Here is a 27251-nt window from a genome sequence, read left to right as displayed (position 1 = left end):
ATCCCAGCCCCACCGATGGAAAAGTCAGATTATCCAAGCAGCAACAGCAGCTGGAGTGTTTGCAAAAGAGCAGCTTTGTTCTGAACCCAGCTTAGGAGTTCTCCTCATGCACTAAGGGAGTCTCTCCATCTATTTGGACCTTTTCTATAGCACAGGCCACACAGCAGCTCAATGTGATCGTGTTCTTCAACTTAATTATGTTTTAAAGTATCTAAACTTGATCTAGCTACTCATCAGTAGAGAATTTTATGTATTTTCAGAGTAAATCACCTTCCCTGGTCAAACACCAACCCTTCCCAAGGTTCAAGTACCTCTGTTTTCCACCACTAACTGCTCATTAGCCTTGTCTCAATTAAAAAACCTCTGTTAACCCCATTTTTCCACCACAGATTTGTCTCAGTCTCTCACCTCTCAGCAGTCCAAATTCCTTGAAATTTAGCAGAACCTTCTTCACACTTCCCAGCTCTTGCTGTCCACCTCTAATCCCTGTCCAACCTGCCAGTGCTCTCCCTGAACTGCTGACAAAGTGAATTACACAACATCAGTGCAGGACAACTCATTAACTGCTGAATGAAAATGAAATAAAGAGAAATTAAGAAGCTGATTTGGACCCAGAAGGACTGCATTGCTGGTGTTTGTGTATCAAGAATTTCTATCTATTTTATTGCAAATTTAACTTGTTGAAACTAAAGTAGTCATATTTAAAATAGATTTTTCATTCCAGATGCAAGCAACGTGCTGCATGCCTTCCAGCCACATTTGCACTGAAAAAACCCCAAACTGCTCAGCCTGGGCTCACATCATGCCAGCAGTAGCTGTATATCAACATTCAGCAATAATGGAATTCATTCAGAAAACAAACAATTACAAAAATACTCTCACTCCAAGAACTGAGGAAGTTATGCATATCTTCAAAAAATTCAGTAATCACGTTGTATTTTTGATTTTATTGAAATAAAATTCAAAAATACTTCTGGCCAATATTTGCACATTTGATCCAATTACTCTTCCTGCAATGTGGTATTTCCCCACCTGCCCCTGAAGGCAGCAGCATTTTCAGAACAAGAACTGCTCCCCAGATATTGAACCCACTCAGCAATGGCTAAAAGGACATTTTAGAAACGTGGCAAATTGGAGCAGTGATTGGTAAAATGGGAGAGAGGTTTTGTAATAAAAGAAAACATCATTTGAGTCATGCATTCAACATCATTTTTCAGTTTTCTGAAATTGTGTCAGCACTGGGAAAATCTCATTTCCACCCAAGACAGTGTGCAAACAGAAGCTTTTGCAGGTGAATTCACTCTGCTGAAGTGACACAGAATGAACAGGATGCTCCAAATTCAAACCTTTGGCCTCTTCTCCCCCATCCTGCTCGTGTGTCTGTGCTCAATCTCCCCAGCAGCCATGTCTGGTGCCAAGGCTCTCCCTGCCTTGCTCAGCTGCCAGTGAGCTCTGTGCTCTCAGGTAAATTCACCCCCAGGCTCTGTAAAATGCTCGAGGTGGGTCCTGCCAGGCCAGCCTGGGCACTGTAGGACTCGAGCAGGTTTGCCACCAGGTTCATGTCCACATCCAGGGCTGCCAGCTCAGCAGCCTCAGCTCCACAGTCAGGGCCAGCACTCTCACATGGGGCTGCTCCAACAGAACTTGCCTGCAGGGAGTACAAAGAGAAAGCTTCATCAAATTGCAGGAGCACATTTAAGGAGATCAAATGGGAAAATCACAGGACAAAAGAAACAACAATTGCGCAGCCAACAAAGTCCAGCACACTCCTGAGTCCTGACAGACAGGAATTCAGACACCAAATGCTCATGCCAGCTGGAAATCACCACTGTCCATTACCCACATTGAGTTCCAAGAGAAGGACACAAAGTGTTGCTGAGTCCTGGCTCAGCTTCCTATGGGAGAAAGCTACTACAGGAACTCACAAATGAAGCTGCAGCTGCTTGCCCTACTACTAAAAACAAGGAAAAGATGGGCAAACTAAAACTAAGCCTTGGAAAAGATGGGCAAATTCCAAGCTTAGGTAAGTTTCAGTTTATAAAAAATGTATGATGGTGCAGGTCCAGCACACTTTGCTTGCATGTGGGAAGGTTCCAATCCCATTACTCAGAATGGCCACTTGCAGCACATTTCCTGCTTGGAAATTACTGCTGCAAATCAGAGCTCAAGGCACACTCACCCCTCTCTTGTGGCTGCTGAAACTTTTCCCAACGTTGCTCTGTGCCAGCTCACGGTCCATCTCCTCCATGTACGCCTTGAGACTGCCCACGAGCTCCTCAGGAGACACCTTCTGCTCCTGCCTTCCATTCCCAGCATCCAGCTCTTCATCATCCTCAGCTGAGAAACCAAACTCCTCCTCTTCATCCACATCATCAGAATCCAGCTCCTCCGAGTCTGCCCCTGCACATGATTTGGTGTCAGTACAACAGCAAAGAAATCAGCGCTGGCTTTTGTTTCAAAGAAAGAAGCAATCTCACCTAAAATTCTGTCCAGGGCTTTGGTAAAAGAATCCACATCAAAGGTAACTTGAGATTCATCAGATGACCTGAAATATAAAAATATTTTTAAAGAAATAAAGCTTCTATGCTTGCCTAAGCCTGACACAGGCACAAGCCATAATGATGTCTCTCAAGACAGGACTGAAGTTGGGACATTTGAATTTAAAAGTCCTCAGAAGTGTGAAGCCTGTGTGCATTAGACATCAAACAGTGAGTGGAAGAATTCTTGGCAGAAAAAGAGAAAAATTGTGAAGACCACAAAACCCAGCTGAGGGACAGAGAGCAGCTCAGCTTGCAGCACTTGAACCTGCACCAGTGCCAGAGTGGCACCAAGCTGATTTAAAGCAAGTACAGGGTCACTGCTCTGCCTTCGCTTCAGGCCCTGCTCAGCACAGCACCTTCAAACTCTGATTCTCTGCATCACAGAACCAAGCACAGGGCTGCAGCACAGTGCAACATTCCACACCAGAGCCAAACTCCAGGTGCTACTACCATGGCATTTCTGCTCCTTCGTGCGTGGACACTTTGGACACAAAAGCCTTCATGCTCTCAGCAACTGTTTCCAAGTCATAGTTTTGCTCCTCCTCATTTGGGGAAGAAAGGGACTCATTTCTTGTCTCCTTCAGCATCTGATCCAGAGCACCTGGTGTCATATCCAGCCAGCTGTCATCTGCAAGGACACAGCACAGATCTGTTACTCTGCACAAGCCTGAGGCCCACAGGCCCAAACCAGCTGACTGACAGGGCTGCAACCATCCTGCAGCTCAGTTCTGCAGTTCAGCTCTTGTGCTGGTCCTGGCTCACACACAGCAAAGGCACAGAGAGGCCGAGAAGAACTGAGTGCAGATTTCTTGTCACTACTTACAAACTCTGCTTTGCAGAGCTCAAACTCAGAGAGACCATTCAGTCACTGAGAAGCCTTTGGCCACTCAGTGGAGGAAGAAAGGCTTACTCTAAACTGGGAGAGCCAACCCAGTGTTGAGTCTTGAGGAAGGCTGGATTTGCTCTCCCTTCACAGCTGTCAGCATTGCCCCTCTCCCCCCACAAATAACCATCTGTAATAGGAATAATTCCCCATCCAGCTCACCATCCTCTGCAGGAAGACAAGCTGCTTCTCTCTCCAATTCCTTCAGATCAATGGGGGTTGTCTGTAGTAGTGCCAGGATTTCATCACCTGGGCTCACTTCATCACAGCTGGAAGAAAAACCAAACTCAATTTACTGAAATGGATTCAATGGGATCACATGCTCTGCATTCAGGTTTTCACTTGAATTCTTAATTTTTCCTTCTGTGCAAACACATCAAAAAGGGCAATGAATCTGGGGAAGTACCAGAGCACTACCCAGAGCATTGGCCAAAACAGGACACAGTCAGTCCCTGCAGTTCCCAGCTGATGGCTCCAAACCCATTGGTCATGGCTCTGTTCCTTTACATTTCATTTGCCTTGGTAAATATTAAGATTACCAGATCCCAAACACCACAGACTGGAAACTCAAAAAATAACATCAAGATATTATGGGCTGGCAAAGCCTCAGATATTTCTGTAGTGATTTAGCTTTTGGATTTGATCTTCCAGAGAAATCCACAGCCAGCCCCTTGAGCAAAGGAGACACATTACCCTGTATTCATTATTCACTGGCACTGCTTTTCAATGAAACTTTTCTACACTTTCTACAGTCAACCAAGCAAAAATTGCATTGCAGTCACCACTTGGAATCCACTTGGAAGAGCTCAGCATTTCACAAAACCAAGATAAAAGAGTTACTCAAGCCAGAACTTCTCCCAGTGGAGCATTCCAGAGGAATTAGTACTTGTATGTCCTGGCCACAGCTCCCATGTTAAATGTGCAGCGGAGAAAAGGGTTCAGGTGTTTGTGACAAGGATTTCAAAGGTCACTTACAGGATTTGTAGGGTATATGACACTCATGAATTTTAAGCAGCTCTCACCTTTCTGGCACTGCAACAGATTGCTGGAAGTGATCTTCTGCCATGTGCAACAGCTCCAGGTACTTGGCTGATCCTTCCATTTCTCCCTATTGAATGCAAGTCACAGCCATGAACCCAAACAATTCCAGGCTTCCTAAGGGTGACTGTTGGTCACACAGAAATGCTGAGAGAACCAGAACAACTAAAACCTCTTGGCCATGAACACTTTGAACTCAATACAGCCAAGGGGCACTCCTGTGTTTGAAGCATATTAAAGGGTATTAACCTAAGAATCTCAATAAAGTTGTCCAATATTATAACCTTCAAGTAGGTAGTCAATTTATGTCCAATTTATTAACTTCAAAGAAGTACTCAAAGGCATCTTTTAAAATAAAACCCCACAGAACCACACCAGAACCCCCAGAACCCACAAAAACCACACACACATAAAAATTACACATGCATGGGCCCAGATAGGCCTGTGGTGTTATGTATGGATCTTGAAGAATATTGAAGTCTAGAGGGGTGGAAATGAAATGTAAACCAGTGAAATCAGTTACACCTCACACAATCACATGTGGGGGTTTTCTTCACTCAAGTGTATTTCTCCCCTTGCTTTAGATGAATGAATCAATCCCCACATCTTGCTTTTTCCTTTTTAATTTCCAAAATAAATTCCTTTCAAAGGGGAACAAACTGCACATTACTTCATTTCACACAGAGATAAGGATTCAAGCTCTGGCCCCACTACAATTCCTCACACAAGTTCAAGGGTTAAAATGTATTTTTCCTGCAATGTTTAAAAGCCACAGACACTGAAATACTCACAGACCTTGAAATAATCCTTCTCCTTCAAGCTCCTGAGGAATCTCTCCCACAGAGGACCCCTTAACACCTTTCTCTTGGCATCAGGAGCCACTTTGCTGCTCTTGGAGCACAAAATTTCAAAGCCATGAGCCTGCAGATAAAAGATGCAACAACAAGAGGTTCTCAAGGTGGGACAGACTTTGCTCACATTTCTCTGGACAAGCAGGCAACCTCCAGACAAGGACCCATTCCCTGCACATGCATGAGCCAAGGCCAAAATGCCCCAGGAATCATTACCAGCTTCATGCCCAGCTCGTAGGCTCTGTACTGAGGATGAGCTGGGGCGGGCAGGGTGTATCCACTGCGTCTGTCTGGAACAAACTGCTGCTGCACCAGCTGTGCATACAAACACCGAGTGAAAGTCACCTGCAACAGCCAGAGCAGAAACAAACACTCCCTGCAGCGGGACTGGGCTGGGGACAGCCAGCAAACTCCCTCCAGGTCACCAGAGTGCCTTTGAAGGCACCCATATTACAGGCACTGCCTGAGACTGCATTCAAAATACATCTTAGAAAGATTTTTCTGATAAATTGCTTTTCAGGCCGTATAAAGTTTGTCCCAAATTGAAATACCCAAGTAAATATGAACTTTTGTCAGTATAAATACATTTGGAAAAACCCTCAGTGTTTTGCATTCGCATTAACAAGGTGTATTTTCAATTAAAATGACATTCGATTAAAAGATTTCAGCAAGAGTTTTGAAGTCCAAAATTTGACTCTAAAGCTTCTTTTCAGGAGTCTAGTGGTACAGCTCTGTGACAAAATGCATCACATACAACAGTGCTTGGACAGTGCTCATACAACACTTCATAGAAGCTTTCCCAGAGCTGTGAGAGCACAGCTGAGAAGGTGAAAAGCCTGGCAGTGAGCCACTGGTTGGGAGCAACTGCTCCCGTTGGCCGGCAGGGCTGGCAAACTGCTCTGATCACACAAGGAGATCAATTTACCCAGCAGGCACTTCAGCAGAGGAACTGCTATCACAACCTCTGGATTCAGAAACAATTCTCTCAGGATCAGCCCCCTGAAAGTCCAGCCACACCCATCCAGAGCAGCTCTCAATGCAAGGACCTGGAAATTCACGCCTACAGGAGCACACGGCAGGGCCGTCAGCGGCTCTGAGAGCACTTACCAGGGCCATCACTCGCTGCTCGGCAGGGAAGGCTCTGAACGGGCGCCGGCAGGCCCCCAGATCGCCCGGCTCCCGCAGGTAGAAGGCCTGGACGGCCGCAGCCACCAGGGACGGGCGCAGCCTCAGCACGGCCGCGATCCCGGCCGGGAGGAAGCAGCGGGCTCGGTGCAGCGAGGCCTGGATCTTCCCGGGATACCTGAGCGGCAACAGAGCGTGGGGAGGGCACTGCCCGTTAACCACTCCTTCTTCAGCAGGAGGCCCCTTCCCTTTAGTATTGACTGGGATCATGGCTCAGATTACTCTGCAGTTAAAACCTGGCCAGTCTAATGCCTAGAATGGCTGTTTCTATCATACATATTTATACAAGTGTACATGGCTCATAAAATTGAATCCCCCACATGGGTAAGATGAGTCCCTGTGGACTTAACCAACATACCCAGCTATCCAGTATTCTTTGCCATATTTGCTGTCAAATCCTTGCAAAAAATAAAGCACAGGGTGGAGCACAGCTGTGACAAGCTGAAGCCCTGAGAATTCTGCTGGTGCTACATCTTAGATCAAATCCTCTTGTTCCTCAGGCACAGGGCCCTAAAAGATCATGGAACTTTCAGAGGTTTCAGTCTAAGGAAGATGTGAAGGAAGAGTAACTCTTGTCATTGTCAGGGCTGGAATTACAGCAGTGAACCAGTTTCACATCCCCACACCACAGACTACAGGACACTGATCCCCCTCTTTCCAAGAGTGCCACAGAAAAACCTCCAGCTGCTGCTTTCTGAAAAGGAACCAGCTTGATCCCATCTGCTGGGGAAACGCTGAAAGCCCAGGGAGCACAGACCCAAACCCCACAGCTGCAGGAGCCAAGTGCAGCCCCACGTACCCATGGAGGCGTTTATTGAGCGCAGCTCTGATGGGCTCTGCAGCCAGGAACTCCTCGGCGCGGGTGGATAACAGAGCCAGCGCCTGCGGCACCGTGGCACGGGGAGCAGAGAGGGCCCAGCCCTGCTCCCAGGGCTCCCCCGGCGCAATGATGTGCAGCTCTCCTTTGTAAAAGAACACCTGGCAGGCAGGAATGCTCCCGTCACACAGGGCAGGAGCACTCACACACAGCCATGGAACAGTTCACTGCACACACAAATGCATCTGCTTGGACACTGACAATAGAAAGGACAAATAGAGAACCAAGGCAGGAAGGAGCAGAGCTTTTCTAAAAAGGTTGAGATGCCAGAGACCACGATCCAACCAGGAAAAATCCCTATTTGAACTGAAAGAAATTTCATCAAATATATCTTGTTTCCCTAACAAGAATAATTGTTACACATGTCTCTTCAACTGGAGAAGTGCTTCAGGAGAACCAGCACAGCCTAACTGCTTCAGAACATCCCAGGCATTAAAAAGCAGCATTTCAGGTGTCACATGCGACCTCTGCTGGTTCCTGATCCTAAAAAAAGCCCTGAATGCAACGTTCTCAACCCCCTCACTCTGTCTGTTCCCTCAAACAAAGGAAAGTATGAGCCTGACACTCCAGGTACACACTTGCAATCCATTTTGGTGTTGTGTTCCAGCCCTTGTTAGAATCTTGGAGTAGGGGAAAAAGAATTGAACAAGTTTTTGCTAATGACCAAATTAATGATCTCCATTCTAATCCATTGCCATTAGCAGCCATCCATATCCAGGGGAAGGTGTCTGCTCATTATTTCACCTGGACCAGACAAAGCACTCTGAAATTTCAGAGGCAGTCAGACCACTTGGCTAGAGGTGCAAGAGAAAACTCCAGCTGCTACAGAAAAGGCCACTGACTCCCCCTTACCAACTGCACACACAAGTTTTACTCACCCTGTTTTCACTGTTCTCAGGATTCAGCCACTTTGGGAGAAAATCAGCTGCTTCTATCAAGAGAAACTCTCCATCGTTGTCATCAATACTGGCCAAGGAGAAATTGGAAATTCAGCAGGAAAAGCCTTGCAGAGCACAACAACACACTTCTCAATCCATGTCTGCTGGGTTTTTTTTAAATATTCATAAACCCACAGAAAGGCTTAGGTTAGAAGGGACCTTAAAGATCAACCTCTGGTTCCAACACCCTTGCCACAGCCAGGCACGCCTTCCACTACCCCAGGCTGCTCCAAGCCCCATCCAACCTGCCCTTGGACACTTCCAGCGTGTCTGGGATGGGCAAACACCTCCAAGGATGGGCAATGGTAAGACAGGACCTTCAGAGCACAGGCACTGCCCCTTGGCAGCCCTCCCACTAAAGCAGCTCAGCAGCACCCGCCTTACCTGGCTGCCAGTCCCGGGAACTCTCTGGTGATCTCCCGCAACAGGTACACAATGAACCACTCATCCTCCACGTTATCCCCGAACTCCGTGGTGCCACCCAAGTGCGCCGGGATCTCGCCTGCACGGGGCACAGAGAGGAGAGGCGGCTCAGCAACGCCGTGCCCAGCAACAGATTGTCCACATGGGCTGCGGAGTCTCCCTCACTGCGGATATCCCAGACCCTGCTGACAGAATCTTGTGTCCTGTGCTCGGGGATGGCCCGGCCGCAGCAGGGAGGTGGCACCAGATGCCGCACTGGGTTAACCCGTGCTGTGACACCGAGAGTCGGGGAAGCCGCCGGGTCCCACTCACATGCTCCCGGTTCCAGCCCGCCGGGTCCCCCTCACACTCCTCGGTTCCCGGCCGCCGGATCCCCCTCACACACTCCTGGTTTCTGGCCGCCGGGTACCCCTCACACGACCTCGGTTCCTGGCCGCCGGACTCTCCTCAAAAGATCCCGGTTCTCGGCCACCGTGTGCCCCTCACATGGCCTCGGTTCTCCCTCACTCGTTCCCGGTTCGAACCGGCCGGGTCCCCCTCTCAGGCTCCCGGTTCCCGGCCGCCAGGTCCCCCTCAAACGATCCCCGTTCCTCCTCACAAGCCCTTGATTCCCGGCCACCGGGTCCTCCTCACACGGCCCAGACCCCCCTCACACGCTTCTGGTTCCCGGCCGTCGGATTACCGTCAAAAGATCCCGGTCTCCGGCCGCCAGCTGTCCTTCACACTCTCCCGGTTCCCCCTCACAAGCTCCGGGTTCCCGGCCGCCGGATCCCCTTCAAACGATCCCAACCCCCACCCCGGTTCCCTGTCAGACGCTCCTCGAGTCCGGCCGCCGGGTCCCCCTCACACCCCCTCGGTCCCCCTCACACACCGCCGGTTTCCGGCCCCCGGGTTCCCCTCACACGCTCCCGGGTTCCCCCTCACACGTTCCTTGATTCCGGCCGCCGGGTTCTCCTCACGCCACCCGCCCCCCCCCCGCTTTCCCCTCACACGCCGTCGGTTCCCGGCCGCCGGGTCCCCTCACAGGTTCCCGGGTTCCCTGCCACCGGATCCCCCTCACGCTCTCCCGGTCCCCGGCCGCCGGGTCCCCCTCACAGTCCCAGCGCTCCGGGCGCTCCTCCCGCCGCGCCTCCCGGCCCGCTCCCGGCTCACCGCGGCCCGGCACGTAGCGCAGGCGGAACGGCTGCCGCTGCCACACGTAGGCGGCCAGGAGCGGGGCGAAGCGCACCAGGGCCAGCTCAGCGCAGCGCCGCAGCAGCGCCTCGCCGCCCGGGCCCGCCGCCGCCGCCGCGAACAGGCGGTAGCGCACCGCGTCCTCGGGCAGCGCCGGCCGCCGCAGCGCCTCCATCGCGCCGGGACCCAAAGCGCTCCGCCCCCGGGGAGGAGCGGCGCGATGGCGGCGGCGGGGCGGCGGCGCTGAGGATGATATCGCGATACGCGCGGAAACCGGTGCAGCCGTGAGTGGCCGCCGCTGCCCCGAGCCCCAGCGCGGTCCCGGTCGCGATCCCCCTGCCCCGCTCCCGGGCCTGCCGCCCGCGGTGCCCCCAGCACCGAGCAGGGCCCCGGGACGGCCCGGTCACCCCCTATCCCCGACGGGAGATGGTTCCCGGCATTCCCGGGATATCCCGGATTCCTGAGCACCGGTCCCGGCCGGATACCGGTGGGACCGAACGCGATTAAATCCCTGTAACCGGCTCTTATCCCCTGACCCAAGAGTTGGGTCAGTTCTGACTTACTCGGCTCGTTTACTCTTGTTCTATTTAATTTCATTCAATGTAATTAATCTACAGGGTAATGGCGTCATCTCTGCTTTTAGGGAGCTGTACCTCAATTCACAGCATTTTAAGGTTAAGTTTAGCTGATTTTGAAGCCAAGACCTTAAAGTTCATATTTATCCTGTAGTTAATTTTGACACCTGAAACCCAGAGTTTTGGCGACAAGAATTAGCTTGGTAATAGTAATAAATATCTGCACAGTCCTTGTGAAGCAGGAAAGAAATGCCTATAAATCTTGTCGAGAACGCCATAAATATTTATTCTGGTAAGGTTTGCCAAGTTCCACTTCTGTTTTTACAGACGAGGACTCCCCAAACATGCCCTGAGGCATCACCCACCGCCAGAGCCGCGGGCTCAGGTGTGCTCAGCCACACCCGCGGCTGAAAACCGAGCCCAGACCTCCAGGTACTTGTGGTGACACATCTGATCCAGCTGTTCTGGCACAGCCAGGCTGTGTTTACTGACACACTCATTCTGTCATTGTTTATTGTGCACTGATTTGCTTTCTCTTTGTTTTTGTTTTTGGCTCGATGTGTGCATTTCAGGGAGTCGGGAATCCATAAGGGATCTGATGATCATGGGGATGCACGGACTGCGAGTCAGGGTTGTGCTGACACCTCCACAGAAGACAGCTCAGTCTTCTCCTGGGGCTATGACGTGAGTACAACATAATCATCCAAGCCAAATGGAGCACAGAAAGACACTTAAATACCGCTGCAAAGACATCTCAGAACAAAAAGGATTCAATCTGTCAAAAAATCATGATGCTGATTAAAGAAAGAAGATCTTTTTTACTGCTTTCCATATTTCTATTCAAAACACATAAGGCTCATACTATTCTGTTAGTATTCCTAATTTCCACTAAAAATTTTGGAAATGCAAGTCATTTAGTGCCTGAGTGTATCTATAAATGCTGTTATTGTGGAACCCCAGGCATGGCTGGGTAACTTTCAGGTACTTGGTGTGAGTTTATCAAACTTCTGCATCCTTGCATGTTTCTCAAAATATGGGAAGCTCCTAAAACATTATTTTCATTTTGAAATGTTTGATTTATGCTCCTTCCACCAACGTGTGCTGTTGCCTTCTGGGAGGTGAGATGGAGCTGTTTAGGTTTAAATTACCCCAGAACTGACCCCATTTTCTGTCTGCATGTAACAAAGGGCCTGACCACCCCTCAGGTTCAGTGCTTCCCACCAGCCTGCTCTGCTTTTTGTGTTGCTGCTGTTTGTGGACACTGGAAGCAACAAATCCTCCATTGCATTGAAATATCACTGAATTTTATCCTTCTTGTTTTCTATTCCTTTAAGTCTTGTAGCTTAATATAATAATATGGATATTTCTAAATGTTTTAATATTTTTTCTGCTGTGTCAAAGTTAGCATTTTATGTGGCTGCCATCCATCTTTAGAGCAGGCTGCATCATCTGTGGGAGAAAATAATTTAAAGTAAAAATCTTTTTCTGCATGCCTGCTAAGCTCTAAACGAATAGTTGTGTGTTCCAATTTAATTTTAAAAGATCAATTAAAGAAACCCGTGCAAATGCTATTCACAAGGTATTTTCTTTCCTCTCCAGGAATTTGACAAAGCTGCCACACAACAAGTTCAGCAGATGTTCAGACAAATTGATGAGCTTCTGTACGAGCAGAAAGAGACAGTTCATGTTGAGGGGCTGCGGGAAGAATGCCACCAGTGGTCCTCCAGCTTTCCTCACCTCAGGTATTTTATTCAAGGGCTGGTGCTGCTGCCTTCCCTACAAGGCACACAGTTGCTGGTAAAACAGGGGGTAGGGTGGGTTTGTGCAGCTATGCAGTAGCTAGAGATAAAAATATCACTCTGGTGATGTGCCTGCCTGTCATTAATAAACATCCTCTTACCTCACACGTGGTTCCTTGACAGAGATTTGTTGCCATCTGTGGCTGACTTGGCCTTAACAGAGCAGAATTCTCTTAGAAAACTGAAAGTGTCACCAGGAAAACTGCACAGCTTCCCAGGAGAACTTTTAGGATTTGCTGCTGTCCTTACACCCTTCAATAAGTGCACTGCCAAGGTTTTCTGCTGTGTTTCTCCTTTGCTTTTGCCGTGGCAGGGTGGTGGGGAAGCAGGTGGTGCCCCCCACAGATGAAGGCTATGGATGGTACTCGAGCTCCCCCTCGGGCAGTTCGGCTCCCTCGGATGTAAGCTCACCACAGGAAAAGGATTCTGATGAGTAAGTACCAGCAGTGAGCCTGGGTCATGCCAGGGTGGGAAGGAAGGTTTGTTCTCTGCTTCTTAGAGTGTGCAGCCTTCCTGTTAGGCTGAGTTTTGAACACAGCACACTCTCTTTTTCCCCTTTTTAACTCAATTTAGTACACTTAGAATAGCAAGAACACATAGTTGTGCTTTTGCTGACTACAATGAAGTGGCCAGTTAATAGAAATATCTTTGCTGCTGCTGAGTTCTTAAGAATATGTGTGTACTGTAGCTGATTTTGTTATTAATCATCTGTTGAATTTGCCTAGACTTTAAAAAATACAAAGTACTGTTAGTGCTGCTTTTATTATTTAATGTTTCAAAATGCTTTCTAATCAGCTTTGGATATTTTGTCCCTGAAGTTTCAGGTTCCTTAGCAAGAATTAAAAGGTATCCAAACCAAACATTGTTGCTTTAATGAATGGTTTTTTTGGCCTCACTAGTGCTTGCCCTTAACAACCATGCTTGTCTCTCAGTTATTTGAGGTGAAATAACAACTTATCTTTCTTTCTGCTTTCTGAAAACTGTCACCTGTCCAGGTTGAGTGTTGTGGGCAAGAAGGTGCCTCTTTTTGTTGCTCCTGCTCACAAAAAGCCCAACCCTTCCAAGCCTCCCACCTTGTGCTCCTCAGAGAGGGGTGAAGGGGAAGAGGAGGTCATTCTCTCCGAAGGCATAGTGGAGGAATACTTGGCATTTGACCACAGAGATGTGTAGGTATTGAAGATTAAAATACTGTCCTGGGGTTCCTGCAGTTAAGATACACATACTTGATTAATTGATTTATCTTTTCTCTACAGAGCTCAAAGGCCTGAGGTTGCCTGGGCACTGGGGATTTTCCCAACATATTTCCTAGGGCAATTTCTTTCACTAAATTATGTTTAGGAATTTTTTTGATAGCTTTTCACACTGTCCATTTTTGTGCTTGGTTTGAATAATTCATTCCATCCCAAGAGCTTGAGTATTTAATAATATGTGTTTAAACACCATTTATTTTTTTACACTGTGTCAAATTCACTGCTGTTAGTTATGCAACAGCAGTGTGCTGCTTTTGTTTTGGGTGGAATTGTACCTTTCTGGATTTTTTTTCAGTGGTATTTTTAAGAACTAGAGTGGATTTTATGCTTGTCAAGAAACAATTACCACTATATTTATCTTTTTACCCCTTTACATTATTCAGTCCTACAGTATGAACTTATGACCTGGGTAAGGACTCTGGAGGGTGCTGTCAGTTCCTAACTATTTAATTTGTTTTAATAATTAAAGGCACTTATCTGCATGGGCCATTAAATTAAAATGGTTATGTTTATTGGTTTTACCAGACTAGAGAGACATTGCTGCAGCAAAAAAATATCACTCTCTTATCTTCAGGATTCTGTCCTGTCATTAGATATGGAGCCTAACAAAGTGATGAAGAAATATCACTGTAACAAATAATTCTGATTTTTTAATGTGAATTTGATCTCATGGGTTAATTATTGTTCATGGAGTATGATTTATAATCATTCTGTATGGGGAGACCAGGGTAGGTCAGTCATTTCTCACTGAGGTTAGTGGGAAAACTGAAAATAAATGTAGGGCACAATGTATTTCTGGTGCAGGTAATGCTTATATTTTTACAGGGAGGAGGATTTGCACGAGAGGAAAATGGGACTGTCCTCTGGCAGACGGAAATTGGGGTTTCCTCCTGTCTCTCCCTATTCCTGCATGAAGGATTCTGTGCTCACCTTTGTGTTTGATGATGTGTGGAGTGAAGTGCTGGTCTGCATGGAAGAATTGATCTGCAGGCACTGGGAAGGGTCAGCCTCTGGTAAGGATTCACAGTTAAGGTGAGGGGCTCAAAAGGGGATTTCAGCTAATTTTGCAAAGTGATATATTTGGGAATGATCTCTTCAGTTGGAATAAAAAGGTTATTCTGCTAACAGTGTGAAACACATCTTCAAAAAACTTAGCAGAGCTTATCATCCAAGGGGACTCTCTCTAAAGAAAAAATTGATTCCTAGCACTGGCTATGAATATGCTAATATTGACAGGAATTCTGTTGCTTTGCACAGATGATGAGAAAAATATCATAGCAGTGGAAACGCTCCGAGCAGATGCCAGAAGCCCTTTGCAGCTGGATCCTCTGCCAGCACTGTTACCTCGGGTGCCACACACTAAGATGCCCTCAGTGGCCTCAAATCTGGTAAGGATTTTTAACCAGCTCTTGTTTTGTGTGGGGATGAATCACAGTGTTACCTCAGCAGACAGAGTGGTTCTGTTTAGCTAAATAACTGATTTGTACTTTGTGTGAGCGCTGGTTGTCCTTTCTAACACTTTAGTCATGTTGTTACTCAGTTGGATGTTTTAATTCCTGCTTTCCTCCTTGAAACAGTATTTTATGTCTGTGTATGACAACTGTGTGGTGGCTGTTGATTCAGGATGTAGTTCTTTCCACAGTTTAATGGTGAGACTGAGGAGTGTGTGTGTGGCATACCATTCTCACAATAATAGTTAATTCATCTAGCAAGAAGGGAGAAATCTCTGCAGTTCTAAACCAGTTTTTTTTCCCTCAGACACTGAATTTAACTGTATAATCTACTTTAGATGATTTGCATCTAGAGTGGTGAGCACCAAAGTGTTACCTGTTTATTCCATTTTAATTCAGCTATTTCCTTCTTATTTCTTTTTTATTTCTTTATCCTTTATTTCTTCCCCCTGCCTATCCCTTGTGTCCCTTTGTTGTGTGTGTAGTGCCCAAAACCCAGAGGTGGCCGCAAAAGCAAAAAGAGGAGAAAAGCACTTCAAGTATGTATGGGATTCAAGCTCTGCTATTTTCTATTTGCTCTTCTTATGGTGGGTGGAATATGATGGGTTTTTTTCAGATCAGTCTGTATCTCAGAAAAGGACTTTGCAGATCTGTTCTTGAGATAAAATGTCAATAGACGCTGAAAATTATTTTCGTAAAGCTTCTGATTATAGTCATTGCTGGAAGATCAGCAAATGAGCTGCTCATTTGGAAAATATTATTAGGACATTTTCTAAGCACTATCATTCAAAAAATTAAATGCTAAGATCCCCTAGCTGGGGAAATAATATAACTGAGTATATATCTGGATGTCATAGAAGAAATTAATGACTTTTCTCCAAAGAGATATACAAAGTCTGTAAATATTTGTGTGTGTGTGTGTGTGTCTCTGCCAAACAGTAATTTATTTACTTATTTTGTTTTAATTTCAGGTAAGTCTCTCTCAAGGCTCAAGTAGTAGTTCTCAGCGTAACCTGAATGGCTTGATGGTGATCCATGGGATCCAGTTACACCAAAGGAACCTGCCTGTAGTGGAGAAAACACTGTAAGAGCTACAGATCACCTGTAGTAAATAAAGTAGAGCACTCTCACAGTGAGATGGATTTGACCCAAAACCTTGTAAGATAAATCCCTCTGTCAGAATTAGTTATTAGTTATTTTCCTACTTGGTTGTTTGTTTATTTGTCCTCTGTGAAAATTCATGTAGTTACTGTCATATTCCCTGATTGGGGAATAATGAGTATTGACTCCATGATTGTAGAGGCTGATTAATTGCTTTATTATACTATATTATACCATATTACACTATATTACTAAGAAACTGATCATCCTTTTGAGACAGTCAAATACAGACAGATCTAATTGGTCATTGTATCCAAACACCATCACTAGTGTTCAGTTAAGAAACCACCCTTTGGTAAACAAACTCCAAAACACATTCCACATCTGCACAACAACAGGTGCAGCAAGTGAAGATAAGAATTGTTTCTCATTCTTTTCTCTGAGCTTTCTCACAGCTTCTCAGGAAAATCCTGTGAGAGCTGTGTCTCTCTCTTTTCAGAGGATATGTGATTACCACAAGTTCCATTAAAAATCAACACACATAATTTCTGCCCTCATATTTTATGAGTAAAGTCACCTGTAGGTGAGCACTTTGCTAACAGCTGTTGTCATGCTGATTTTGAAAGTTTGCAGGCAATCCTGACATGGGACGAGACGAGAATCTCGACTCCATGTTTCAGAAGGCTGATTTATTATTTTATGATATATATTATATTAAAAGTAAAAGATATATTAAAACTATACTAAAATAATAGAAGAAAGGATTTCATCAGAAGGCTTGAAAGGAAAGAAGTGGAATGATAACAAAATCTTGTGACTGACCAGTGAGTCTGAGACAGCTGGACTGTGATTGGCCATTAATTAAAAACAACCACATGAGACCAATCACAGATGCACCTGTTGCATTCCACAGCAGCAGATAATCATTGTTTACATTTTGTTTCTGAGGCCTCTCAGCTTCTCAGGAGAAAAAATCCTGGCAAAGGGATTTTTCAGAAAATATCATGACTAGAGCTGACCATCTCTCTTTTGGTCTTGTAATTTTGTTGTTGTTGTTGCTGTTGTTGTTAGGGACCTGGATGACAAGCGGCCAGGTTCGAGCTCCCTCCTCTCCACCCGGGCGTGGCCAAACCGTCCCCTGGAGCTCAGCACCTCGTCCCTGTCCCGCTGCACCAGGAGGAGGAACCCTCCCCCACGGACCCTGCATCCCATCGGGACCCCGCGCTCCGGGGACGACGTCTGCAGGCGCCTGTAGGTCCCCAAAACAGCACCAGGGTCAGAGAGCAGCCCTGGGCAGGGAGAGGAGCTGCCCCTAAAGCACAGCTCTCCTGAGAGGGCTGAGTTCTTAAAGCTGATGTTCAGTGTGCTGCCAGCTGTGATTCAGTGAATTACACACATTCCCATGTTCAGGTAGTTTTGCATGTGAGCAATAGAACTCAGTCTGTCCTCTGCAAGCAAAGTGAATGCCACCATCTCCTCCTTGGCATGGCTGTCTCTTTCTGCAGCCTATTTTCAAGATAAATTTAAAATTCTGCATATTTTGGAGGTCATACTGCATGTTGTTATCCTAACCCAGACTGGACTATAAAGATGTTCAAATAGGTTATCTGACTGATCAAAGGGCTCCTAGTGAACCCTCAACCACATCTAGAATATCTTTCTTTTATTTTGCACAATGACCTGACTGAATGGAGTCATTTACAGGGACCACAGGGTATCAGGAAACAAGGCAGGATTTGATAGACCTGTCTATTTCACATGTTCTAAATTGATGTGGTTTACTTCTAGTTTTGTTGTTCATCTATAAATTCATCCAGTCTGTTGCCTTCTTGTCACATATTGAGACTTATTCCTTGTCCCTTCATAACTGGTGTTTTTCCTTCCAGTATTTTGTGTTTCTGTTCCCTTTCCTCAGGCTTCAGTCAATAAGAAATTCTGACATCTCTGCTTTATTAAAATGTGTCTAGGTTTGAAAAGACAGGTGTCTAAATGAGGCAGGAGCCTCCCCTGAAATGGAAAATGTAAACCCCTCTTCTCTGAATTGCTATAAATTTTAAATTAACGGGCTCTCAGATAAAAAAATATGGGAGAGGAAATAACAGTTTTTTAATGGGGAAGAAAATAAAAGGATAAAATAAACAATGCAGTAAACCAAAACAACACTGACAGAGTCAGAACCCAACCTGACACCCTGTGGGTCAGGGTGTTGGTGGCAGTCCCATTGGAATTGTGGCTGCAGCCCTCCTGCAGTGTCAGAGCTGGTTCTGCTGGAGCAGTGATCCTGTAGAAGGAAATACTCTGCCTCTGAAGATCCAGTGGAAGGAGAGGCAGCTGCTGTTCCTCTGGAAAATCCAGTGGAGAAACTGTGGTGGTGTTCTAGAATCTCCAGATTATATCTAGGCAGGAATGCTTGGCTCCTCCCTCTGGGCTCACATCTCCCAATGGGATGTTATTGTTCTTATCAGCCATGCAGTGACATTCAATAGCCTGTTATCAGTAGATGTCTCTCTGGAAGGAGGAGTGATTGTGAAAGAGATAAGGAAAACTGCCCACTGAACAGAAGACAAGTGCCATACAGATGGCAAATAGAATACAATTTGCTTGATAATGCAGGACAACATGTATTGTAAAATGTAAGTAGGGAGCATTAGGAAAGTCTTTTATAGATGGTTTGGAGCTTTTCCAAGGTATTGTTACAGAACAGTCAACTTCAGAAGGCCAAAGAAAAGGACAACATCACACCTTTCCACCTGCCAAACATACTAACTGTGTGTTTTTCTGTTCTTACTGTGCATTCCAGCCTGACTGCACAGGAGCAGCTGACCTCACCCTCCCCACTGCTGCTGAACAGAAATCACCCCCTGCCACCCATTGCTACCACCACAGAGCATGGGAGCACCACAGGATCTCACAGGCAAACGGTAACAGGCACAGGAATCTCATTTAATTACTGGGTAATCTAAAGTTTTTATCACTGCTGGTCAAATTACCCAGCCCAAGAGTTCCAGTTTATTTCTTGTTTAGTGACAGAAGGTCAAATAGATGATCAAATAGAAAACTGTTGTATCGGTTTTGAGCAACAGCATCACCCACACTTACCTGCTTAGTTCTAATGCAAATTCAATGTTTCCCTCCTCATAACTAGGTAAAAGTAATTCAATTTGAAAATTAGCTTTAATTCCTGGGTTAATTATTTTTAATGAACTGTTGCAATAAGAAAAAGCCATAACTCTGTTATTTCTCCTTGCAGAAACCTCGAGGGAACTCGAGCCGTGCTCAGAGTGTCACAGCACAAGAGGACACTCACCAGCAGCTCCAGGAGCAGCTGTTCTTACCTGATCCCTTCTCCAGGCCTAGCACAACCAGCACATCCTCGGTAAAGCATGGCTAATTACACCACATCATCCTTAATTACTGAAAAGGGTGCTTTGAGAATTAACATCAATCCATGTCCAGTCTGTTTCAGTATCCAATACTCTCAGTTTAATGACTCCTACTCTACTGGTACCTTCTTATATCTTAACAAACTGTTTTTATCTAAGCTTTGGCAGCTATAATTTCAGCACAGCTTTTAAATAGCTGCTTGATTGGTTTGTGTGTATAATTTCAACATCCTGGACTCAGCAGTTATAAAATCTGCTTTGGAACAGTGCAATATCCTGAAATGGAAAGACTGCCTCTAAGTGGCCCAGTGATCATTCTAAATAAGTGTTAGAAAAGTGTATTTTCTACTTCTAAAGTTGATTTGACCTTTCTTTAAAACTTTCCTTAGACCTTCACAACATCTAACTCATTACCAAATACATGTGTTTAAGTAGTTTTTAGTTGTATTATAATCTTGCTGATTTTTTTTTCATGCAAACAGAACTAACTTGAGCTGTTTTTCCAGCCCCATTCCCAGCGCCGCCGTTCTTGCACTGTTATTGATTACACTAATCAATCCTGGACAAGGAGAGCATCCACAAGTTCAGGTATGCCCAGCAGTCACAGGGTTTAGTAAGACCAAACAAAGGAGGCTTTTGGGACAGGGATGCATTTCCTACAGGGGTACATTCCTACAGGTAATTTACACTTTTTCAGAGTTCCATCCATGTCTTTAATTTGCCATTATACAGATGTTATACTTGCTATGTTCTATTGAACTCCAGAGTATAGTTGAGTGCATTTTGTAGGTTTTTTTTTTTGTTTTTATTACCACCAAATACTTAAGTAAGAAAGCTTAATGTCATCAGCCCCGGCGCTTCTCATTGTCCAAGTTTTCAAAGCAGTTGTCAGCTTAAACAGAAATAGTAACTTGAGGTAAACAAAGGCACTAAAACTGAAGTTACTTGTTTGTAAACAAGCAAGGAGTGGTTCCTACTGAAATTAAATATCTGCCCTCCTCCCCCGCCCAAAAGAAAAATGCAAGATGAGTTTTATGACTGCTGTATTGACAAAACCAAATTAAATTAGAAAAGCTTTGTAGACACAAATACTCAGTGAAATATCAAGGAATGCAGTCGCTCCCTGCAATGCAGCAAATCTGCAAGCACAAGCTTTGCCCTTTTTGAAAGCTATAAATAATGCAGTTGCTAGCCATGTGTTAGACTAAAAAGAGATTTTAGTTTTAGGCTAGAGGAGATGTATTTGATACTTAGCTGTAATTCCTTCCCAAAGTCTTGAGGCTGTGCACGATCTCTTGTTTGCCAGGTCTTCCATCCCGTGGCTCTGTGAAAGCCCACGGCCGAAGTGGATCAGGCTCAAAGAGCAAACAGAGGCACTGATGTGCCATGGAGGAGCATCCACCCATCCATCCCTCTCCAGAGAGTCATGAACCACCTCTCTTTCCCAGCAAGGTCAACGTTGTTTACACAGAGTTTTCAAACACCCTTCCTTCCAGATAGTTATTTTTATATAAATCTAAGCAGCAGCTGCCAAAGATTAGAAGGGGTGCACTCAAACATTCCATTTCCTACCAGTAGAGAAAGTGACGCTCCAGTGGAAGGGTGAATACATTCCAGTGAAGCCCAACTCCTGGGAAACCTCTCAGGCTGTGCTTGTGCTGTTTTCCATGAGGCTGGTGATGGGTTCATGTCCTTACAGGCACTGCAGGACCTGCTCATTTTTCCCTTAGGAAGGTTAATCCTTCTACAGACATAGTGATTTACATATTTTTTAAAAGTGTATTTATACGATTCAATATGTTTAAAGCAATATTGTACTAGCAAAAGCAAGCACTCAGCTTTGGCAGGTGATGGAATGCTGTGGCAGCTGCAGCAGGTATGAACACAGGTGTGCAGAACCAAGGCAGCAGAGCAGGTGACCTGGCAGCTCCAAGGGCAGCACACCACTGCCTCTTGCTGAGTTACAAAAATAACTTTTACCTGTTCCTCAGTGAACAGGCAAAAAGAAACTTCCTACTACAAGTAGTTTCAGACAGTACTCAAAATAAAATCTTCCTGGTGAGACATTTTATGGTAATTTCACAGAATAGCTCAGTGTCCCTTTGTAAAAATACCTATAATTACACAAGATTTCTTCACTCCAAGGTAGAGCTCCAGAAGCCACTGATGCAATGGAGTTTTTAGGAGCTGTGTCTGCCCTGTGTGACAGACCTAGCAGAGGCATTTGCTGGAGTTGGCCTTGTGGCTCCAGATAAGACAGATGAAACCATGAAGTACAGGCTTCTCAAAATAAGCGATTAGTTGAAGGTCTTACTCCCAAGCAGTAAGTGCCAGACTGAAATGTAAAAACAAACTGGCTGTATTTAAACAAAGTTAGGACTCTCCACAAAAACTTGTTCCTTTCTAGTCCAATTAAAGAGCACTGGTTTCCTGTATTTTCTTATTATTCTTCAAATTACAGTTCAAAATAGAAAAAAACCCTTGTTGTTATTCTTTATGACATGGCTCCCCTATTTCCCCACTCCAGACCAGCTAATAATTTTTCATCCATACTGAAGCTCACAAGTGCAGTTGATCCAAACATGCTTTCATCAAAAACAGAAAACTGACCAAATATAACTGGGTTAACCTGCCTTTGCATTTCCTGAAGTTAAAAAAAAAAAAAAAAAAGCAGCTCTGAGCTCAATTTTAAGTTATCAGAGAGAGAAGCTGATGCTCATCAGAGACCTCTACTCACTAAAGCACTTCAAAATATTCAAAATCCAATTTCTCTTCTGGAACGCTGTGCAGTGTGTCAGTTATGTCAGGCAAAGTGCAGATAACATCCCATTGGTATCTGTGCCATTCCTCAGGGACTGAGGGAGTTTTCTGTAGCACAAGAGTTACAAAAGCAGACAAATAAACTTGAATAGACTTCTGTAAACATGATGTAGTGTTTTACAGCCTAGAGGAGTCAGTGGGTTTAAAAAATGCAGTCGCCTCCTAAGGCCATTTTTGTTTTTTGTACAGATGGCTGACACCAGGGGCTGCTCCTGTACTGTTATTTATTTATTTTGTGTAATAAAAGTAACCTTCAAGCCCTGTGTTATAAACCACAATGATATGCTCTACTTTCTCAGAATCAGGGTTATTTTTCAGAGCAGACAAGTAAAAGGGAACAGAGAGACCATCTTCCTCTGGCTCCCCCCAGGAGCTGCTGTTGAACTGTGAGAGCCTTCAGCTCTCAAAATGTTCACTTTGAGACTCCTACACCTTTGAAAAATGATCCTCCCTGGAAGTGTGCAGGATTTGACTGAAATCAGAAGAATCAACACAATTGGCTTGTTTTAAATAACTTATTTAGAAAACAAACAGAGAACTGAGAAAGCAAAACTCTGAAAAGAAAAACCCACCTTCTAGTTTATTAAATCAGCAATTTTCCAAACTATCTTTATAAAAACTACTGGAATATCTGAAAAAGATCTGTTGAGCTGATGTGCAAAGACCTTTAAAAATAGCAGGATGTTTGTTACAGAGGAAACGTGTGAACAGCACACATGGATCTCAACTGTAGAGCACCCAAAGGGTTGGGGACAGTGGCACAGCAATGCCTTGTCTTCCTTCTTCAGCACGGATTCCATGTCATGCCTCCCACTTAGAGCCAGTCAATGCACTCAGTCTGAAACAGAGGCCTGGCAAACACCCAAAATTCTCCCAAATCCACGTTTCCACACAAAGGGAAACCTGGTATTTCAGTCTATGCTGTTCCTTCTGCCTTTCTTTTCTTGCCTGAGGTCTTCTTTTCTCCCTTCTTAGCAGTGTTGCCATACTTTGCTTCCAGATGGGAGAAGAAGTTATCCATTTCCTTTTCTCGTTCTTTGCTTCGGCGCTGGGGAGGGGAAAAGAAAACCAACCAAACTCAAAACCTTTTGGAACTTCCCAAACTGCTTATCCCATTGAAATTTGATAGCTACACAAAATCTTGGACTACATCTAACACATTTAAGACAAGCTACAGGAAGTTTAGTATCATTATTACAACTCCCTGTGAAACAACCTAAAACTGGAAGTTACTCCATAAGTACCCCAAATATTTAACTCTTGTAAATTTTTAATAGACACAGGTTAAAAAATGCATACTGTACTCTGATTCTAATTTAATTAAAGCACATAGTTAACATTAAGGCCAGGTTTTAACCTCAGGAATTCAGAAGATATGCAAGGATCCACAATCAAAGATGCTCAGGGAAAACACAATTATAAGCCAGTTACAAAATTATGTGCAAGAAACAGAAGAAGCCTTACTTTAATCAGTGCTTGCAAGTCATTTTCTCCACCAAGGCCCAGCTCATCTATAGTCTTTTTTGCCTCTTTAGCTTCTTTTTCTGCCTAAAAGAGCAAATAAGGTTTTTTAAGGAAGTGTTTTGCATGTTATCTGACCATGTCTTACAGGACTTGCTGAATGCTTTTTGGGCATCTGTGTACAAACAGCTGCAGGGAAGTGCAAAGGGTTTCCCAGTTTGGCCACAGATAAAGAATCAGGCAAGGGAAGCCCATTCTGCTTCCACCATTTAGCAGAGCAGAAAGTTTTTCTGCTCTTTCACAGTGTTGCATGTGATGTTTGTCCCCACCACTGTTCCCACACCCTTTTTTTATTTTATTTTGGTAGATGCTACAATAACTTAAAAGTTGCTGTGATTTGCAAATAACATGCTACAAAGTGTCCAAAAGCATACAGGAGTCCATTTAGGCCAGAGCCAACCAAAACGTGTTTTGGTCACTTTCTTGTTTTTGTTAACTCCAGCAACTCCCAGCTTTGTAGATAAATGCAGGGACATGCTAAACTGTAACAAGCCACTGTGTATAATAAGGAAATAAAGAAGTAGAAAAGCCTTTCACAATGATTTGGGTTGGGGGGTGATGACCATGAGTGACCAGAAGTTAACACTAAGTTGTGTAACCCAGCAATCCTGTGACAAACATCTTGGGAACAGAGTTACTTATTTCTGCCAAAGGAAAAAGGTCTGCTAAGTAATTGCTGCAACCTACCCGCTTTCTTCTGGACATCATCTTCTGCTTTGACTCCTTTACAAAAGCCTTGTAGGATGGCACCTCCCCGGAGTCGATGGCTCGCTCGATCATCTCCCGTATCCTGGGCTCATCCGTGTAGTCCACGCACAGCACAGACTCCATGATCCGATCCATGTCGCCCTTGAAGTTCATGTACGCTGCCTTCACATCAGCCAGCTCCTCCTCCGAGTTCTTGTAGGTACTCTTGAACTCTTCGATGTCTTTCACGGTGACCTGGAGCAAAGAGGTGATGCTTTGTGACTTACAGGACTTACTCACCAGGAGGATTTAAGAGAAAACACATAAAAACAAAAAGGGGAGGTGTCTCCCAGCGCCGTCCCGCTCTCACCTTGAACAGCAGCTGCCAGTACTCCAGCCAGTCCCGCCCGTCCTGCAGCGCCTCGGCGTCCTCATCCACCGTGCCCGTCTCATCGTACACTGCGCGCTGCTTCTCATCGCTCAGCACGGCGTACACCTTGCCCAGGATCTGCGGGACACGGGAGCGGCCGGGAGGTCACTCGGGGAGCGGTCACTCGGGGGTCAGGCACGCAGGGAGCGAGCACTGGGGTGGGCACTCGGGGTCGGGGCTGGTCAGTGGGGTGGGCACTCGGAGTCGGGGCTGGTCAGTGGAGTTGACACTCAGGGTCGGAGTTGGTCACTCAGGGTCGGGGCTGGGCAGCGGGGTGAACACTCAGGGTCGGAGCTGAGCACTCAGGGTCGGGGCTGGTCAGCAGGGTGGGCACTCAGGGTCGCTTGCCCGGGGTTCAGTCACTTGGGGGACAGCGGATCAGGGAACGGGTCCCTTCTGGAGTGGAGGGTCGGTCTCACCCGTGGCCGCCACCGCTCCTCTCCCTCCCTCTGTCTCTCGTTCCTTTTCTCCCCCGGTCTCTCCTCACCTGGAAGCGGCGTGTGGCCTCCTCCTTCTGCTCGGCCGGGACGCGGTCGGGGTGCAGGCGCAGCGAGGCTCGGTGGTAGCCGCGGCGGATGTCCTGCTCGGACGCGCCGCGCCGCACGCCCAGCACACCGTACAGGTCCGCCGTACCGAACGCGGCCTCGCACTGCTGCGACAGCGCCATCCCGCCCCGCCAGCACCGCGACCAACGCCCCACCGTCCTTCCCGCCCGCCCCGCGCCCGGGCTGCTGCTCCGCGGCTGCGCCGGGCGGGAAGAGCCCGCGGGCGAAGCTGAGGGGCGGTGCCGGTGCTGAGGGAAGGCGGGGGGGCGGCCATGATGAGGGCAGGCTGAGGGGAGGCACCGCTGAGGGAACGCGGGGGGCTGGCCATGTTATGGGGAGGCGCTGCTGAGGGGGAGCGGTGACGGTGCGGCGGCGCCGTTGAGGGGAAGCGGCGGCAATACGGCGGTGGCGCCGCTGAGGGGACGCCGGAGGCCGGCCATGTTGAGGGGAGGATGAGGGGTGGCACTGCTGAGGGGAGGTGGTGTCGGTGCGGCGGCGGCCCCGCTGACGGGAAGCGGTGGTGATGCGATGGCGGCGCCGCTGAGGGGAGGCGGGGAGCCGGCCATGTTGAGGGGAGGATGAGGGGAGGCACAGCTGAAGGGAGGCGGGGGGCTGGCCATGTGGAGGGCGGACTGAGGGGACGCACCACTCAGGGGAGGAAGGGAGTTGGCCATGTTGAGGGCAGGCAGAGGGGAGGCATCGCTGAGGGGAGGCGTGGGGCTGGCCATGTTGAAGGCAGGCAGAGGGGACACACCGCTCAGGGGAGGCGGGGGGCTGGCCATGTTGAGGGCGGACTGAGGGGACGCACCACCCAGGGGAGGTGGGGGGCTGGCCATATTGAGGGCAGGCTGAGGGGAGGCACTGCTGAGGGGAGGCGGGGGGTTGGCCATGTTGGAGGCTGCCCGAGCGGCGGCCCTGCTGAGGGGCGGTGGTGGCTGAGCGGCGGCCCCGCTGAGCCGGGCGGCCGCGGCCTCTGCGCCCTTTAGAGAGCTTGAGATGGCGGGGAGCTCTTTGTTGTGTAGCCTCCATGGCCTGCTGGGGTCGGTGGGATCGGGCCAGGAGCGGGGCGGACCCCGGCCCCTCAGGGCGCCTTGGGGAGGCCTCGCTGCCTCCGTGACGCGCTGGAGCCGCCGCCGATCGCGGCCTCCCGCCTGCGACCGCCGCGAGCGCTTTGGCCCAGTTAGCGTCGGGAAATCAATTTTATGATTTTATCCTCCTCGGGTTCCCACATCCCGCCGGTAAACAATCGGCTCTGCTGGCTTTTGGGAGTGGGCAGGCCCTGGCACGGGGTGCCCAGAGCAGCTGTGGCTGCCCCTGGTTCCCTGAAGTGTGCGAGGCCAGGCTGGACTTTGGGGCTTGGAGCGGCCTGGGACAGTGGAAGGGGGTGGAACTGGATGGGCTTTAAGGTCCTTTCCCACCCAAACCATTCCATGAATCTTTTGTGGTTCTTTCAGGCCAGGTGAGATGCAGAAAATAAAAAGTTATTACTCGTGCTTGTTTGAAATGTGGAACGGTTCGGTCCCAATACCACAGAAGGAACGAACCCCAACAGCAGCGACTTAGATTTACGGAATTCAGATGGTAACATTGTAAAACCTCAATAAAAGTATATAAACATTTAATTTAGAAATCCCCTATAAAAGCTATTTGCAATGTATCGTTTATTTATAAAGCATTATTATAATAAAGTATTATAAAAGGTGTCAAAACCAGGAGGGTTTGGCTGGTGTTTACAGACTGATGAAGTGCTTGTTTTGGTACAGCTGAGCGTAACAATTACA

General features: G+C 46.9%; 3 protein-coding genes across 3 annotated transcripts; 1 reads left to right on the top strand and 2 right to left on the bottom strand.

Moving 5' to 3' along the window:
- Positions 1-927: 927 nt before the first annotated feature.
- On the bottom strand, positions 928-10107 carry LOC132076203 (protein ecdysoneless homolog). Its single transcript, XM_059477153.1, has 13 exons — positions 9888-10107; positions 8697-8814; positions 8253-8340; positions 7297-7475; positions 6420-6615; positions 5529-5657; positions 5257-5382; positions 4446-4531; positions 3586-3692; positions 2991-3168; positions 2478-2545; positions 2180-2400; positions 928-1648 (listed from the first exon to the last, which is right to left on the bottom strand). The coding sequence occupies exons 1-13, from the start codon at positions 10081-10083 to the stop codon at positions 1436-1438; spliced, it is 1905 nt and encodes a 634-aa protein (XP_059333136.1). The 5' UTR covers positions 10084-10107; the 3' UTR covers positions 928-1435.
- A 16-nt stretch (positions 10108-10123) lies between these two features.
- Positions 10124-22621, top strand: FAM149B1 (family with sequence similarity 149 member B1). Its single transcript, XM_059477151.1, has 15 exons — positions 10124-10192; positions 10811-10915; positions 11056-11167; positions 12083-12225; positions 12596-12715; positions 13278-13448; positions 14358-14545; positions 14790-14920; positions 15469-15522; positions 15955-16067; positions 17156-17335; positions 18885-19005; positions 19335-19460; positions 19974-20055; positions 20774-22621. Exons 1-15 carry the CDS (start codon positions 10158-10160, stop codon positions 20845-20847), a joined length of 1755 nt encoding a protein of 584 aa, XP_059333134.1. The 5' UTR covers positions 10124-10157; the 3' UTR covers positions 20848-22621.
- Positions 22622-22840: 219 nt separating this feature from the next.
- On the bottom strand, positions 22841-25638 carry DNAJC9 (DnaJ heat shock protein family (Hsp40) member C9). Its single transcript, XM_059477152.1, has 5 exons — positions 25413-25638; positions 24866-25003; positions 24496-24750; positions 23752-23835; positions 22841-23335 (listed from the first exon to the last, which is right to left on the bottom strand). Exons 1-5 carry the CDS (start codon positions 25590-25592, stop codon positions 23204-23206), a joined length of 789 nt encoding a protein of 262 aa, XP_059333135.1. The 5' UTR covers positions 25593-25638; the 3' UTR covers positions 22841-23203.
- Positions 25639-27251: the final 1613 nt, after the last annotated feature.

This window comes from Ammospiza nelsoni, chromosome 8 (genome assembly GCF_027579445.1).
Source record: "Ammospiza nelsoni isolate bAmmNel1 chromosome 8, bAmmNel1.pri, whole genome shotgun sequence".
Taxonomy (NCBI): domain Eukaryota; kingdom Metazoa; phylum Chordata; class Aves; order Passeriformes; family Passerellidae; genus Ammospiza; species Ammospiza nelsoni.
Note: the sequence above shows the minus strand (reverse complement) of the source record. Positions and strands in the feature narration are given on the sequence as shown.

Excerpts from the sequence above, each read along its gene's own strand:
- LOC132076203 (XM_059477153.1), bottom strand. The coding sequence starts at position 10,083 with ATGGAGGCGCTGCGGCGGCCGGCGCTGCCCGAGGACGCGGTGCGCTAC. Across the intron at positions 8,815-9,887 it reads GCGCTACGTGCCGGGCCGCG|GCGAGATCCCGGCGCACTTG; the intron begins GTGAGCCGGGAG and ends TGCCCCGTGCAG. Across the intron at positions 2,401-2,477 it reads AGCCCTGGACAGAATTTTAG|GGGCAGACTCGGAGGAGCTG; the intron begins GTGAGATTGCTT and ends AATCATGTGCAG.
- FAM149B1 (XM_059477151.1), top strand. The coding sequence starts at position 10,158 with ATGATATCGCGATACGCGCGGAAACCGGTGCAGCC. Across the intron at positions 12,716-13,277 it reads CAGGAAAAGGATTCTGATGA|GTTGAGTGTTGTGGGCAAGA; the intron begins GTAAGTACCAGC and ends TCACCTGTCCAG. Across the intron at positions 19,461-19,973 it reads GCACAACCAGCACATCCTCG|CCCCATTCCCAGCGCCGCCG; the intron begins GTAAAGCATGGC and ends CTGTTTTTCCAG.
- DNAJC9 (XM_059477152.1), bottom strand. The coding sequence starts at position 25,592 with ATGGCGCTGTCGCAGCAGTGCGAGGCCGCGTTCGGTACGGCGGACCTG. Across the intron at positions 24,751-24,865 it reads ACTGGCAGCTGCTGTTCAAG|GTCACCGTGAAAGACATCGA; the intron begins GTGAGAGCGGGA and ends TCTTTGCTCCAG. Across the intron at positions 23,336-23,751 it reads ACTTGCAAGCACTGATTAAA|CGCCGAAGCAAAGAACGAGA; the intron begins GTAAGGCTTCTT and ends TCCCCTCCCCAG.